We start from the raw sequence: 15148 nt of genomic DNA, 5'->3' as shown, positions 1-15148 counted from the left end.
TCCTTGAAACAAGCTACTTTACCGGTCAAGTACGATGGCATCGGCGTGAGGAACATTTCCAGTGTAGCTCTTCCGGCTTTTCTGTCCTCTATGCTTAGTATAAGAGGGCTTAGTTCTCAAATTCTCAAATCAAAACAGTATCATTGATCTATGCCACGGAGAGTTGAACGGTCAGATATCCCAATGTCGACATCCCGAATGAACGTACAAAAACTTTGGGATTCGCCAATGGTTCAACTGACACATTCGAATTTGCTTCAAAATCTTAGAAGCAGAGATCATACCAGGCTTCTAGCATTAATCGAAAAGAAATCTGGATATTGGCTTCATGCCTTGCCATCCTAAAATCTCAGCACAATAAAAACGAAAGTTTTCGTGTGGCTCTAGGTCTGATTGGGAATACCACTGTGCCATCAGCACAGTTGTCTGTGTGGAAAAGATAAATTTGGAATCCACGGACTCTCTTGCCAAAGGAGCTCTGGTATGCTATTTAAGCATGGCTCTCTTAACGATGCGATCAAAAGGCCTTGCCACCATAAACATTCCTGCTCTCATTGAGCCAGCAGGGATTAGTTGGGATGAAAAGACCTGATGGATTGACGCTGGTTCCCTGGGAACGGGGACGGGTGCTAATATATGGGACGCAACGTGCGTTGACACATAGGCCCCGTGTCATATCAGGGAGATAGTATCAAGACCGGCAGTCGCACCAGAAATAGCGGAAAACGGCAAGCGGTGCAAGTATGCCACTCTTATTGAGAGTTTCGTTGCTGTGGAGACCCTGGGGCTAGGCTATGTAGTCTTAGTGCCAAAAAAAAAATACGAGACATTTCACCGCGATTAATAAATAGCCTCGTCTGGTGACAGAAGTGCTGGCTCATTTTTTACGCTACGGATTAGCCTGGCTGTCTAGCGTGGAAATGAAGCCAATATTCGTAACATCATTCCACGTGGGCATGATTTGTACAGTAATTAGATAAGATTAGCTTTAAGTTTAATTGTAATATTTTCAATTTTTAAACTCACATAATGCTGTCTACTATTTAATGTATTCAATTATAATCTGAGATTTTTGAATTGAAGGTATATCTTGGCTCTACTGTGTGATAACAATTGTCTCTGGAGCGTGCTACTTCTACATTTACATCATCTCTATGGCATGGTTAGTGTTCGTCCGCTATTCGATAACTGAGGACTTCATTGCGATCGCTGATTCCATATCAAATACCACGTGCAGTGTCACTTGCTTTACCAAACTTCTCTTTATGATGCTACATGTGTAAGTATATTCAAGTATTTTTAAGTTATTAATCTACATCAACTCGACAAGAGTCGACCATGAAACGATGTTTGATTATTCAAAATGGGTGTAATTTAATATCTCACGTCATAGGCGCTGGGTTAAATTCCAAGCGTAACTAAGGATTTTAGAGTAACCCTCGAGTCCCAAGCGTAGCGAGGCTGTTGCATCTAGAATCCTGAGTGAAGCTGATTTTAGGGGCGCTCAAGACTAAGACAGTCCTGCCTTCAAGTTCAATACTCTACTTTTCACACCTTGCAAGACCATGAAATCAAAATGTTCGTATGCTTAAATAGGTAGGTACCTAACTACATATCTGTCTTCAGAAGTTCTGGGAGCAAATCGTTAATTTCACCTCGAGTATTAATAGTTTCCGGGATTAAATTACTGCTGCTATCTTCGTCACTCGACATTTTTATTTCAAATTAAATAAATAGTTAATTTCAATAAGTAACACCACAATTTACAACGTTTTGGACTGAGTTTTCAATAATCAATGAGGCTATGGTGAGTGAGAGGGACGCCATCATACATCGAATCGATACAACAGTAGCAGCTTGAACTAAAAACTCCTTGTAAGGAACAGAAGTTCAAAATTCAAATTACATTACATTCCTTAAATTAATGCATTTCAGTACAACATTACAACCCGGCTAAGTCATAGGAATTTAATGACGTACTGGTTTGTAATAAGGCACTCTAGAGCGAGTGGTGTGTAAAAATACTAATTCCATACTTTCTATCAAAACAGGAGCCACATACGAGAAACTATTCAAAAGTTTTTGGCATTCGATGCACAGATTTCGCCAAAGTCAAGATTTTCAATAAATTTACGGAAAAACCTACGCGTTGTCAAGAAACGAGCCCTTGTGATTTGGATTTTTCTTGTAGCAAATGCTTTAATATATTTGTTGATTCCTTTATTGAGGCCTGGCCGTCATACTCCTGATGAATATTTCATCCCCTATGGTAAAATACATGATTTAATTTGACTACGAGCACTTTATGAAAAATCAACAACAGATGTACACATGACGTGTTGTTTTACACTTCATTTTTAGCAATTTCAACAAATATATTAATTTATTCAACAGGTTTAGAGCCAATACTGGAATCGCCTAACTATGAAATAACAAACATCTTGACCACCATCAGTATAGGTTTTTGTGTATACGTAATGGTAAATGTAGCCGTTTACGTTATAGTAATCGTCGGTTACAATGAAGCGCAACTGTATGCGTTAAGTGAAGAATTAAGATTCCTTTGGGATGATAGTCAAAATTTCTACAATGAAATCAAGCACAAAATACATAATAAAATACACGCAATATCTATAAAAGAAAAAATTGTCAATGACTATATACAAAAACGTTTAAACACTATCGTACATTGTCACGTTACAAATATTCATCTTTTTCAAGAGTTAAATAACGAATTTAGTGAAACTTTGGCCGTTGAATACAGCATAATGACTGTTGCTATAATATCCGAATTGCTCGGAGGATTAGAAAATACATACCGGCAAGTGCCGTATACCGTTGTTCAAATATTTATGGACTGCCTTTCTGGACAACGATTAATAGACGCGTGTCACGAATTTGAAAATGCCATATACAGTTGTGAGTGGGAAAATTTTAATGCATCTAATCAAAAAACTGTTCTATTGATGCTCCTACTTTCGCAAAAGACTATGATGCTGTCAGCTGGAGGTATGGCGAATTTAAATTTTAGTTGTTTAATGATGATATTGAAGTCGTCTTATTCAGCGTACACTACTTTGAAATCTAGTATTCAGTCTTAATAAAACGCTTTAACATGTTTTCTTTTGTTTTTTATTTCTCAACAAATGATGCCAGTTACTTCATCCACATTTAGGTTTTTTAAATTCCATGGGAACTCTTTTTTTTCTGGAATAAAAGTAGCATTATTATTGGTATTTGGATTGTGTTTATAATGCCGCTAAGTTTTCGTTAGCATTCTAATTACTGTATGTTTCAAGTTTCTGGACCCAGGCGGTTTGATCTGTTCGTTAATATACCTGTCCGTCAGTATTGCCTTTTATATAGACATCTGCACATGCATAGAATTTAGATATAGGTACCAACTTAAAAGAAAATTCACGATGAAACCAAATCGATGTATTTTTCGTGGAAGCGATTTTCAGAAAAATATAAAGAGGCATGCGAGAACTACTAAGCAGCAGTCGATTATTGGGAACCTTTAAATCATGTAAGTTCTTACAAAATAAGCCAATGGTACTGATTCTGATGGAAACTAAATTTTAGAGTATTCGCATATTTTTCTTAGCAATTTACTTACTAATTGAAAAGGACAGACCAATTTATTTTAATTTAAAACTGTCAAATCTCGATTTTAGGTGCCAGTTTTGAAGATAATTTTAAATGTGTAGCGTAAAAAAAGTTGATAATTTAATATCACAACTTAAATACAAAAGAAAACTATATGTAGTATATACATATAGAAAAAATTATCACTGAAAATTTTATATTTACACAAAATATACGCCGTCCAAATTATCATTTATGGGCATTGTGCCCAAAACACTGGCGCTATTACCTCGCTGAACGGCAAGGCTCAACCGTTGAGCGAAATAAGCACCAGCTCTTGGGTCACAAGACGCGTGGATCAGCTTTTGGGACACGACGATAATTTAAAATTTTCTATCCGGCATTTTTAGCAATATTTAAAAGAAAAAGATGCAGATACACTTTTACTTTATGAATGACACCAGAATCGATGCCAATATCATAATATGTATTTAAATAATATTACTTACAGCCGCACTCATAGTCGCTAATCGTTACTTAAGATTGAGTTAAAACGAGACAGATTTATGTGAGAGATATAGCTGTCTTGTTTTAACTAAACTTAAGTAACGGTTAAGCGACTCTGAGTACGGCAGTAAGAGTTAATTTTTTATAGATGTTGATGTAACTCAATTAAAAATGCAACTTATACAAGAACTCTGGTCAACTCTTCGATCATTTGGTTTGGATCACAATGACTTTACAACAATGATAGAGAATGTTGCTCTTCTGCTGAGAACAATGACGATTGATATCTACAAAGATGGTGTTAAACGTAAGTTGAACATATTTATATTCTCATCCAATAGGGCCTTGGACTGTAGTAATAAAATGACGTGATTTTTAGGGTTCCGTACCTCAAAAGGAAAAACGGAACCCTTATAGGATCAGTTTGTTGTCTGTCTGTCTGTCTGTCAGTCAAGAAACCTACAGAGTACTTCCCGTTGACCTAGAATCATGAAATTTGGCAGGTAGGTAGATCTTATAGCTGACATTTGGGAAAAAATCTAAAAACCGTGAATTTAGGGTTAGATCACACAAAAAAAATTACATTGTGGTCATGAACTAATAATTAGTATTTTCAACTTTCGAAGTGAGATAACTATATCAAGTGGGGTATCATATGAAAGGTCTTCACCTGTGCATTCTAAAATAGATTTTTAGTTATTTTTATGTATCATAGTTTTTGAATTATCCTGCAAAATGTCGAAAAAATACGTCTGTAGTACAGACCCCTCATTGCGCGAGCCTGACTCGCACTTGGCCGGTTTTATTGTATAGCGGTAGTTAATAGGGTAAGAATTCATTAATAAAGAGAATAATGTAAAAAAACATGATTTTTTAGGGTTCCGTACCTCAAACGGAAAAACGGAACCCTTATAGGATCATTTTGCTGTCTGTCTGTCTGTCTGTCTGTCCGTCTGTCCGTCTGTCTGTCAAGAAACATACAGGGTACTTCCCGTAGACCTAGAATCATGAAATTTGGCAGGTAGGTAGATCTTATAGCTGAAATTTGGGGAAAAATCTGGAAACCGTGAATTTAGGGTTAGATCACAACATAAAAAATTAAATTGTGGTCATGAACTAATAATTAGTATTTTTAACTTTCGAAGTGAGATAACTATATCATATGAAAGGTAAATTCTAAAACAGATTTTTATTTACTTTTATGCATCATAGTTTTTGAATTATCGTGCAAAATGTCGAAAAAATACGACTGTAGTACGGAACCCTCATTGCGCGAGCCTGACTCGCACTTGGCCGGTTTTTTTTAATTAAATAATTATTAACGTCACGCTGTACGGAAAGCGATGAATGACGTCACATGGCGTAAACGGCAAACATTTTTCAATTTTTTAACTTTTAATTTTTAATTTTTCAAAATATTTTCTCGCAGAAATTACTCTTTTTTATGTTAAAAAATTGAAAAAATGTCATTTACGGATTGTGACGTCATCATTCACCTTTCGTACAGCGCGCGTGACGTTCATGGTAAAAATACATTAAAATCTAATATTTTTTCTAAAAAATTGAAAAACATTTGCCGTTTGCAGTTTACGCCATGTGACGTCATTAATCGCTTTTGTTAATAATTATTTACTTAATTTAAAAAGGAATAAAAATCATGTTTTTTTTAAATCATTCTCTTTAATAGGTACTGAATTCTAGCCCCATAAACTACCGCTATACAAAAAATCACTTCATTTTATTACTACAGTTCAAGACCCTATGCTTCCTAAGTACCTACTACAGTTGCATTTAAAGCTATTTTGTGAAAATACATTTAAGCAATCTCTGCCTTCAACGGTGAAGGAAAACATCGTGAAAACCTTCATGCTTGAGAGTTCCCCATGACCTTCTCTAAGGTGTGTGAAGTCTGCCACTCCATACTTGACCATCATTATAAACTATATCTATTATAGGCTGCATCCTCTATTACTAACATATAGGTGTAATTGCAATCAAGCATCATTTCAGTCCACTAGTGGGCCCAGGTCTCCTCTCAGAGTCAGAAATTATTCTTCTGAGATATTATTACCCTTACAGCCGTACTCAGAGTCGCTAATCGTTACTTAAGATTGAGTTAAAACGAGACAGATTTATGTGAGAGATATATAGCACTGTCTCATTTTAACTAAACTTAAGTAACGATTAAGCGACTCTGAGTACGGCTGTTAGACATCATCTACATTACCACATACCTACTTCGCAATTGGGAGAATCCCTTTTCTGGCCTGATGGCATGTGTCAATTTTACTATTAACAAACCTATCTTGTGAATATTCGAGGAGGCTGGGATTGAATTGTTCATCTTTACCATGTTCAAAGGTGTAACCTGGCTCTACTATATCGTGACCATCGTGGCTGGGGCGTGCTATTTCTACGTATTCATATTGTCTAGCTTCTGGTTGGTGTTCTTCCGCTATCGCAAAAGTAAAAACTACACTGGGATGGCTGTAGCCATGTCGCTTACCTGCTGCAATGTCACTTGTATCACAAAACTTGCATTTATGATACTAAATGTGTGAGTATATTCTGCCTTCTACATATTCCGAACCAGTGGTAGATGCATCCGAATATTCGAAAGTACTTGTAAAAGTTTATTTGAATAAAAAAGATTTTTATTTATTTATTTATTATATACGGTGAAATTCTAGTGGAAGCCGTGGCTCAGTGCCTTAAGCAGTGCTATCCATTTCAAACATTAGTCTTTTCGGGGATTAGTCCAACCGTGCATCATCATCATCAGCATTATCAACCGATAGACGTCCATTGCTGGACATAGGTATCTATCAGGTCGCCTGAATCCAGCAGCAGCTCCGTACGACTCGTTTATTTTTCTTTTTTTTTTAATTACTAGACTAGCGCTTGGCTGCAATCAGACCTGTGCCCTGTTTATCAAACGTTACAAGTCTTGTATTACAAGCGATTCTCTTGTAAATTTTTGCATTTTTACAAGAATGCGTTTATCAAAACTACACTTGTAAACTACAAGCTACAAGTAATATCACTTGTAATACAAGTGTTTTTCACACTTGTATTTGTGGTTTTGTTCATCAAAAATGCCTTTGTAACTTGTAGCTTGTAACTTGTAACGAAAAAGTTGGAGAGCCTCCGTTGACTCTTAATTTATTTTACAAGTTGTATGCAAGTATGATATTGTATAAAAGAATAATTAAATTATCTAGTACCTAGTAGTAAATAGGTAAAATAACTATAAAATAATTCAAAGGTGTAATTTTATTAAACTTATCAATGCTGCTCTTTTTAAATTTGACCAAAACGTGTCTCATGTACATACGAGTATGCTGGCATAATCTTTTTCGGCAGATACAAGTCCAAGCGACTGACATAGCAATAGTATCTCTTTCCACTCTGCTATTTTTTGGTCTTTAGATAATTTATCAGTAAATGCGCCAAAAAAAATATCTTTTTTGTCACGAATTACTTAATTGAAGAATAATTGTAACTTTCGAATCAGATTTCGCCATTTTTTGCAATGTAATTCGAATAGCGAAATTTTTTAAAGTCTATCCTTTTTTTCAAATTTTAAGTCTAACCTTAATTCATGAAAAAGAATGTAATATTTTTAATTTAAACTTTTTGTGTCGGTACTTTCTGTTAGTGTACCGAAATAGAATAAATAAAAGTAGATAGGTAAATAAAATAAGAAGCAACAGGTTTTACAAATAGGTTATTTAACACAAAATTAAATTATTTTAAAAATAAAATTATTTTTAACAATAACTTGACTAGTTATGGTACCGTAATTTCTATTTTATCGTCATTTATTACGGTTGAAAAATTATTTTGCAATTTAGCAAAAATAAAGTGTTATAAATTAAAAATACAAGTTCTACAAGTCTTGTAAAATCCTACAAGTCTTGTGAAATTATTTGATAAACATAATTTACAAGAGTTTGTAAAAAGTTCTTGTAACTTGTAACTTGTGAGCTTGTAGACTTGTAATGTTTGATAAACAGGGCACTGGTGGCAAGTGATGATGCAGCCTAAGGATGGAGCGCGCTTGCCTAGAAGATGCCTATTCACTTCAAGGTACCCATATTATAATGGGAGGGGAAAACTGATGCTGGAAGTGTATTCCAAATCCTAATATTTTGAATTTTGGTTCAAATTATAAATGAGGAGGCTTCGTACGTATCCGTGGAATTTCGACTACGTACGGGTGCAGACCTCGGCGGTGCCTTGCGGTATGATAGATGAGAAGATGTTGTCTTATGTGCTATACGTTTTTTACTCTCTCTTAACAGAAAGCCCATACGAGAAATTGTTGATAAATATTTAAAATGCGACGCACAGATTGAACCGGAAACAAGATTTGCAACAAACTTACGAAAAAATCTACGCGTTGTCAAGAAACGAGCTCTTGTTATTTGGAACTTCCTTGTATGGAATTGTGTGGTGTACGTGTTGATCCCTATACTGAGGCCTGGCCGTCATGTGACCGAGGATATCTACATCCTCTTTGGTAACATATGAGATTTTATTTAATTTGATTTTTAGTGAGATATGAATTATTATATACTAGCTGATGCGTGGAATTAGATTTTTTAAAAATCCCGTGGGAACTCTTTGATTTTCCGGGATAAAAAGTAGCCTATGTCACTCTCCAGGTCTTTATCTATACCCATGCAAAAAATCACGTCAATCCGTTGCACCGTTGCGACGTGATTGAAGGACAAACCAACAAACCAACAAACCAACAAACAAACACACTTTCGCATTTATATAAGGGTACGGATTTAAAAGCTGTGATAGCCTAGTGGTTAGGACGTCCTTCTTCTAATCGGAGGTCGGGGGTTCAATCCCGGGTACGCACCTCTAACTTTCGGAGTTATGTGCGTTTTAATTAATTAAATATCCAGCGTGGTAGACTATGGTCAAACACTTCTCACGCTGAGAGGAGACCCGTGCTCTGTAATGAGCCGGCTATGGGTTGATCATGATGATGATGATATAAAGCACGATGTACCGACGATATAAAGAGGCTGGCGGGAAGTGGCTGCATAAGAATGATTTTAGATTAGGGTTTTTTACTCCTTTTGAAGACTGTTGTGCTTATTCTTTTTAATTGTTATTGAAAACGTTTTGATAAAAGTAGCTAGCCTAATCTAATTAATGTACAAATCATGCCCACATTGAATGATGGCAATAATAAAAAAATTAAAAAAAAAAAAAAAAAAATCTTTATTTCAGACCGTGGTCCATATGGTGTTAGTAAATAGTAGTAATATTTAACTAATAATAAATATTACTACTATTTATAACTATTAATAATACTGCCTGCATTTCTGAGCTGAAAACTTTGTGCAAAAAATAAGTAAGCTTTCTTGTCGCTCGATGAGACAATTAAGCTTTATATCGTTAGAAATTTTAGCATTCCATAGTCCCAAGGTTTTTATTGAAAAGGAAACAAAAATATAACTCATCTAGCGATTTTTATAAGCATTGTACTTATTTTATAAAATCATTACTTTATTTAACAGCTTTGGACCCTATGCTGGAATCGCCTCACTATGAAATTTATCATATCTTGAACACCATAAGTGTGGGCTTCTGTGCGTATATAATGGTCAATGTAGCCGTATTCGTCATTGTGGTGGTTGGATACAATGAAGCACATTTATATACCATGAGCGTGGAACTGAGGAATCTCTGGAAAGATAGCCAAAACTTCTACAATAAAGTCAAGCAAGACATGCGAAATAAAGTATTCGCAATAAACATGAAAGACAAAATTATCAATGAATACATACGAGTTCGCTTAACCTGTATGGTGCAGTATCACGTTACAAACATTCATCTTTTTCGGGGCCTAAATGGTGAATTCCAAAATATTTTGGCCCTGGAATACGGTCTACTTTCTATAGCTATAATAGGTGAACTGCTCGGAGGATTAGACAATACATATCTCCAAGTACCGTATACAACTGTTAAACTATACATGGACTGTCTTTCTGGACAAAGGTTAATAGATGCCTGCCTTGACTTCGAAAAAGCCTTATACGACTGTGAATGGGAAAATTTCAGTGCGTCTAATCAAAAAACGATATACTTTATGCTTCTGATGTCTCAAAAGACTCTGATGTTGTCAGCTGGTGGCTTGGCAAATTTGAATTATATGTGCTTGATGGCTATATTGAAATCGGCATATTCAGCGTACACGGCTTTGAAATCTAGCCTCCAGCATTAAAATACTATAGAGAATATTTTTTTTAATAAAATATTAAGAATTATACTTAATTTCTTCTTTTTTTCTATTCCTTCCTAACCAGTTGTTAAGCCTGATCCAAACTTAAGGAAATTTTGTATTTTGTAAGTGATATTTAAGTGATACCTAGGTATTTTCTCAAACAAATTATGTCTGAGAATTCTTTAACGGTTAGCAAGATTACTAGAAATAAAGCTAATAAAAAATGTATCGTCTAATTTTAGAATTGAATTGTTTATGAATTTGTTCTTTTCTTGTGATCGCTTAGTCGGCATACATATTTAATCTTACATTGCTGAATGTTAGTTATACCTGTGTATATAAACAAAATGCATAAGCATTTAAGTCCACTTGATTCAAAATATTCCAATGGTCTGAGAAATTGCATTGTAAGGTAAGCATAACGTGTTTTGATAACTTAAATCCATAAAAAAATTCCATAACAGTTTGTTAAATTAAATGATAAATCAATACAGCGGGCGATGGAGAGAGCTATGCTTGGAGTCTCTCTGCGTGATCAAATGAGGAGATCCGTAGAACCAGAGTAACCGACTTAGATCAACGGGTTGCGATGCTGAAGTGGCACATAGTTCGAAAAACCGGCCAAGTGCGGGTCAGACTCACGCACCGAGGGTTCCGTACTACACTCGTATTTTTTCAACATTTTTCACGATAATTCAAAAACTATGATGCATAAAAATAAATAAAAATCTGTTTTAGAATGTTAAATTAAATGATAAATCAATATTTTCTCCACAATGAGAATGAAAGGGAAGAAAAGAAATATACCTACCTGAAATTAATTTTCAATAAAAAATTCTATTTTCAGCCAAAAACAATGATAGAAAACTTAACAAAAAGGTTTTGGGACGGCCTTCAAAAATTTGGTTTGGAATACGACGACTTTCCGACTATGATGGAGAACGTGTCTATTCTATTGAGAATATTGACCATCAATATCTTTAAAAGAGAAACTGAAAGTAAGTTAACAAAAACTCAGTACTTTTTTTTTATTCTGAAATTTTTAAGTGGCTACATTTTTCTTATTAATCTACTACTTTTTACTGACGCTAGAGCTCAACGAACGTTGCATAAGTAGGCCACACGGAGTCAATGCCGCGTTGTAGGCGGGGCATTGACCCGAGTTTTGCACGCTATACAAAGCGGGTCTGAAAAATACTAAATCACTAAAACTACAAAATGAGGCAAATGGTTATTGATATGGGATTGTGTTTGGGTAGTATAACAACTAACGCTACGTTACGTACGCAACGCTAAGTTTTTGCTAGCGTTCAGGTTACACCCTGTATGATCAAGCGATTATAGTGGTTAAGACTGAAGACGGCTTCCTAGTCGAAGGGTCCGGGGATCGATCCGGTCCGGAGTTTTATTGCGTTTAAAGGAACTACTTAGTTATTAGTTAGAACTGTTGTTCCATATGTAACTCAATTACTACTAGAAGTCATACGACCTCCCTGGCGCAGTGGTAAGTGCTGTGGTCTTATTAGTGGGAGGTCCTGGGTTCGATTCCTGGCAGGGATTTGGAATTTTATAATTTCTAAATTTCTGGTCTGGTCTGGGCTCACCAGACCAGACCAGAAATTTAGAAATTAGAACCAACCTACCAACAAAGCCGTGCTGCCAAGCGATTTAGCATTCCGGTACGATGCCGTGTAGAAACCAAAGGGGCATATAGGTTTATTAAAAACTGCCATATCCATTACAGGTTAGCCCGCTTCCATCTTAGACTGCATCGTCACTTACCACCAGGTGAGATTGCAGTCAAGGGCTAACTTATATTTGAATATATAAAAAATACCGATAACTTAATAATTTTAGGTATATCCTTAATTTGGTACATATTAGCGGTGTCAGCGGGTGCATGCTATTTCTACGTATACGTCTTCTCTATGATGTGGCAAGTCTTCATCCACTACCCGCGGCTCAACGACTTCCGCGGAGCCGCTGTTGCTCTGACCCTGGGAACCTGCACCGTCACTTGTATCACCAAGTTTATCTTTATGAAGATGTATGCGTAAGTCTTCAAAATTAAGGGCATCTACTGAAAATACATCTCCTCAGAGCACTCCCCATTATAAAGGCAATAGAACACGCAATAGAGCTTACGTCTCTGCGGTGCTCCAGGTTTTCCAACGAGCTGGTTAGTTAGGGATCGTCCACAAGTCGAACAGCCCGCCTTTGGATCCGATTAAATAGAAGTTAGATACCTATGTTAAAAGTAGAGGGGAAAACTGATGCTTAACAATTTTAATTAGATTAGATAAAGTCAAAGTCAAAGTCAAAGTCAAATGATTTATTCAAAATAGGTAATAAATTACTCGTATTGATGGTCTGGTATGGTGTTAGATTTGTAAGATATAGTGGTGATAATTATTACGCAAACTTAAAACTAAAGCTACGAGGGTTCCAAACGCGCCCAGGTCTGAGAAGAGCCCACAACAAACTCAGCTCAGATAAGACAATAGTCTCTCCAAATACAAAAATTGCGAATCAGGGTTATTTTTCCCTGTATATCATGGACTTATACACAACTAGCTTATGCTTGCGATCTCGTCCGCGTGGACTACACTTTCAAACCCATGTTTCACCCCCTTAGGGGTTGAATTTTTAAAAATCCTTTCTTAGCGAATGCCTACGTCATAATAGCTACGTGCATGTTAAATTTCAGCCTGATCCGTCCAGTAGTTTGAGCTGTGCGTTGATAGATCAGTCAGTCAGTCAGTCAGTCAGTCACCTTTTCCTTTTATATATTTAGACTAGCTTATGCCCGCGACTTCGTCCGCGTGGACTACAAAAATTTCAAATCCCTATTTTATCCCCTCAGGGTTTGAATTTTCAAAAACCCTTTCTTAGCGGATGCTTACGTCATAGTCATTACGTGCTTACGTCATCTGCATGCCAAATTTCAGCCCGATCCGTCCAGTAGTTTGAGACGTGCGTTGATAGATCAGTCAGTCAATCAGTCATTCAGTCAGTCAGTCAGTCAGTCAGTCACCTTTTCCTCTTATATATATAGAAGATAACGCCTACTTCTATCCAACATTCTAACATATTAAATTTTATGTCAGGTATCATCACATGATCGCATTTCCTTGTAAAAATATTTTGGTTACAGGCATGATATCATAGAAACAGTCGACAGGTTTCTTCAATGCGACGAACAGGTCCTACTGGAAACCAGATTTGCTAAAAATCTGCGAAAACGGCTGAGGATAATCAAGAAGCGCGCCATAGTTATCTGGATATTGCTGGTGTTGGATGGAGTTGTGTACCTGCTGATACCGCTGCTGAGGCCTGGCAGACATATCTCTCAGGATTTATATATTATCTACGGTAATACAGCGGGCCATGGAGAGAGCTATGCTTGGAGTTTCTCTACGTGATCAAATCAGAAATGAGGAGATCCGTAGAACCAGAGTAATATAGCTCAACGGGTTGCGAAGCTGAAGTGGCACGTAGTTCGAAAAACCGATAGACGTTGCGGTCCCAAAGTGCTAGAATGGTGACCTCGCACCGGAAAGCGCAGCGTCAGAAGACCCCACTAGCCGGACAGACGACATCAACACACACAGGAAGCCACTGGCTGGAAAAAAAAACTATAGCCTGAATTACGATTACGACGATTACGTCGTAATCATAATTCAGACTATAGTTTTTTTTTTAATTTATAGACTAGCGCTTGGCTGCAATCAGACGTGGATGGCAAGTGATGATGCAGCCTGAGATAGTGCGCGCTTGCCTAGAAGATGCCTATTCACTCTTGTCTTGAAGGTACCCATAATAAGTTAATCATTTAAAAGTTATAAAAAGAAGCTAACACTGAGTGTTTATCAAAAACCTCCGAGCTATGGGCGCTAAAAATGGATTGAAATAATTTAGGAATATTTATTTTTGTAGGTTTGGAGCCCATGCTCGAATCTCCGAATTACGAAGTAGTGCAGATCCTAATTAATGTCAGCATAGGATTTGCTGTGTACACAATGGTAAATGTCGCCGTGTACGTCATTGTAGTGATCGGTTACAATGAAGCCCAAATCCACGCCCTTAGCGAAGAACTAAGAAATATTTGGAGCGAGAGTCAAAAGTTTTACAACGCAATAAAACATACTATCGAAGACAAAATACACGTCCTTTATATAAAAGAGCAAATCGTTAATGAATTCATAAGAATACGTCTAAGAGACATCATCAAATTCCACATTACCAATATAAACCTATTTCATGAATTAGACAATGAATTCCGTAATACTTTAGTTTTAGAATACAGCATAATGTCTATATCTATAATAGCTGAACTGCTTGGAGGTTTACAAAACACATATCTTCAGCTACCGTATACAATAATACAAGTACTAATGGATTGTCTAGCTGGACAGAGACTTATGGACGCGTGTGATGATTTTGAAACTTCACTCTATGCTTGTGAATGGGAAAACTTTAACGTGTCTAACCGGAAAACTGTTCTGTTGATGCTCGCGGTTTCGCAGAAGACCTTGGCGCTGACAGCGGGAGGCGTCACGAAACTGGACTTCAATTGTTTGATGATAATACTCAGATCCTCGTACTCAATGTACACAACCTTGAAGTCTACTTTGAAGTGAAGAAATGGATAAATCTTAACACCAAGATGAATAATCTTAATTAGAACAATAAAGTATCAGTTAGAACGTCTATTTTAAGTGGTAGTAAAATTTGGTGTACATTGATGGTTGGTGTTAAATTAACAAAAGCATAATAAGTTTTATTTATACCCAGGAAACATGAACA

At 36.4% G+C, this 15148-nt stretch overlaps 4 protein-coding genes across 4 annotated transcripts in view; 3 read left to right on the top strand and 1 right to left on the bottom strand.

Annotated features, from left to right (window-relative positions):
• Window positions 1–15148, bottom strand: part of p115 (General vesicular transport factor p115) — a 152921-nt gene that overhangs the window by 47445 nt on the left and 90328 nt on the right. The window lies entirely within an intron of this gene.
• LOC117991439 (odorant receptor 43b-like) lies at window positions 1797–3101 on the top strand. The gene is made up of 3 exons (XM_069505111.1): window positions 1797–1807; window positions 2052–2269; window positions 2395–3101. Exons 1-3 carry the CDS (start codon window positions 1797–1799, stop codon window positions 3099–3101), a joined length of 936 nt encoding a protein of 311 aa, XP_069361212.1.
• On the top strand, window positions 4260–10342 carry LOC117991438 (odorant receptor 30a-like). The gene is made up of 4 exons (XM_034979037.2): window positions 4260–4402; window positions 6457–6652; window positions 8400–8617; window positions 9636–10342. The coding sequence occupies exons 1-4, from the start codon at window positions 4267–4269 to the stop codon at window positions 10340–10342; spliced, it is 1257 nt and encodes a 418-aa protein (XP_034834928.1). The 5' UTR covers window positions 4260–4266.
• Window positions 11199–14982, top strand: LOC117991437 (uncharacterized). The gene is made up of 4 exons (XM_034979036.1): window positions 11199–11340; window positions 12200–12395; window positions 13497–13714; window positions 14279–14982. The coding sequence occupies exons 1-4, from the start codon at window positions 11199–11201 to the stop codon at window positions 14980–14982; spliced, it is 1260 nt and encodes a 419-aa protein (XP_034834927.1).

Source organism: Maniola hyperantus, chromosome 19 (genome assembly GCF_902806685.2).
Source record: "Maniola hyperantus chromosome 19, iAphHyp1.2, whole genome shotgun sequence".
Taxonomy (NCBI): domain Eukaryota; kingdom Metazoa; phylum Arthropoda; class Insecta; order Lepidoptera; family Nymphalidae; genus Maniola; species Maniola hyperantus.
This window is presented reverse-complemented; position numbering and strand designations above follow the sequence as displayed.

Excerpts from the sequence above, each read along its gene's own strand:
- LOC117991439 (XM_069505111.1), top strand. Across the intron at positions 2,270-2,394 it reads TGAATATTTCATCCCCTATG|GTTTAGAGCCAATACTGGAA; the intron begins GTAAAATACATG and ends TTTATTCAACAG.
- LOC117991438 (XM_034979037.2), top strand. The coding sequence starts at position 4,267 with ATGCAACTTATACAAGAACTCTGGTCAACTCTTCGATCATTTGGTTTG. Across the intron at positions 6,653-8,399 it reads GCATTTATGATACTAAATGT|AAAGCCCATACGAGAAATTG; the intron begins GTGAGTATATTC and ends CTCTCTTAACAG. Across the intron at positions 8,618-9,635 it reads GGATATCTACATCCTCTTTG|CTTTGGACCCTATGCTGGAA; the intron begins GTAACATATGAG and ends TTTATTTAACAG.
- LOC117991437 (XM_034979036.1), top strand. The coding sequence starts at position 11,199 with ATGATAGAAAACTTAACAAAAAGGTTTTGGGACGGCCTTCAAAAATTT. Across the intron at positions 11,341-12,199 it reads CTTTAAAAGAGAAACTGAAA|GTATATCCTTAATTTGGTAC; the intron begins GTAAGTTAACAA and ends TAATAATTTTAG. Across the intron at positions 12,396-13,496 it reads ATCTTTATGAAGATGTATGC|GCATGATATCATAGAAACAG; the intron begins GTAAGTCTTCAA and ends TTTTGGTTACAG.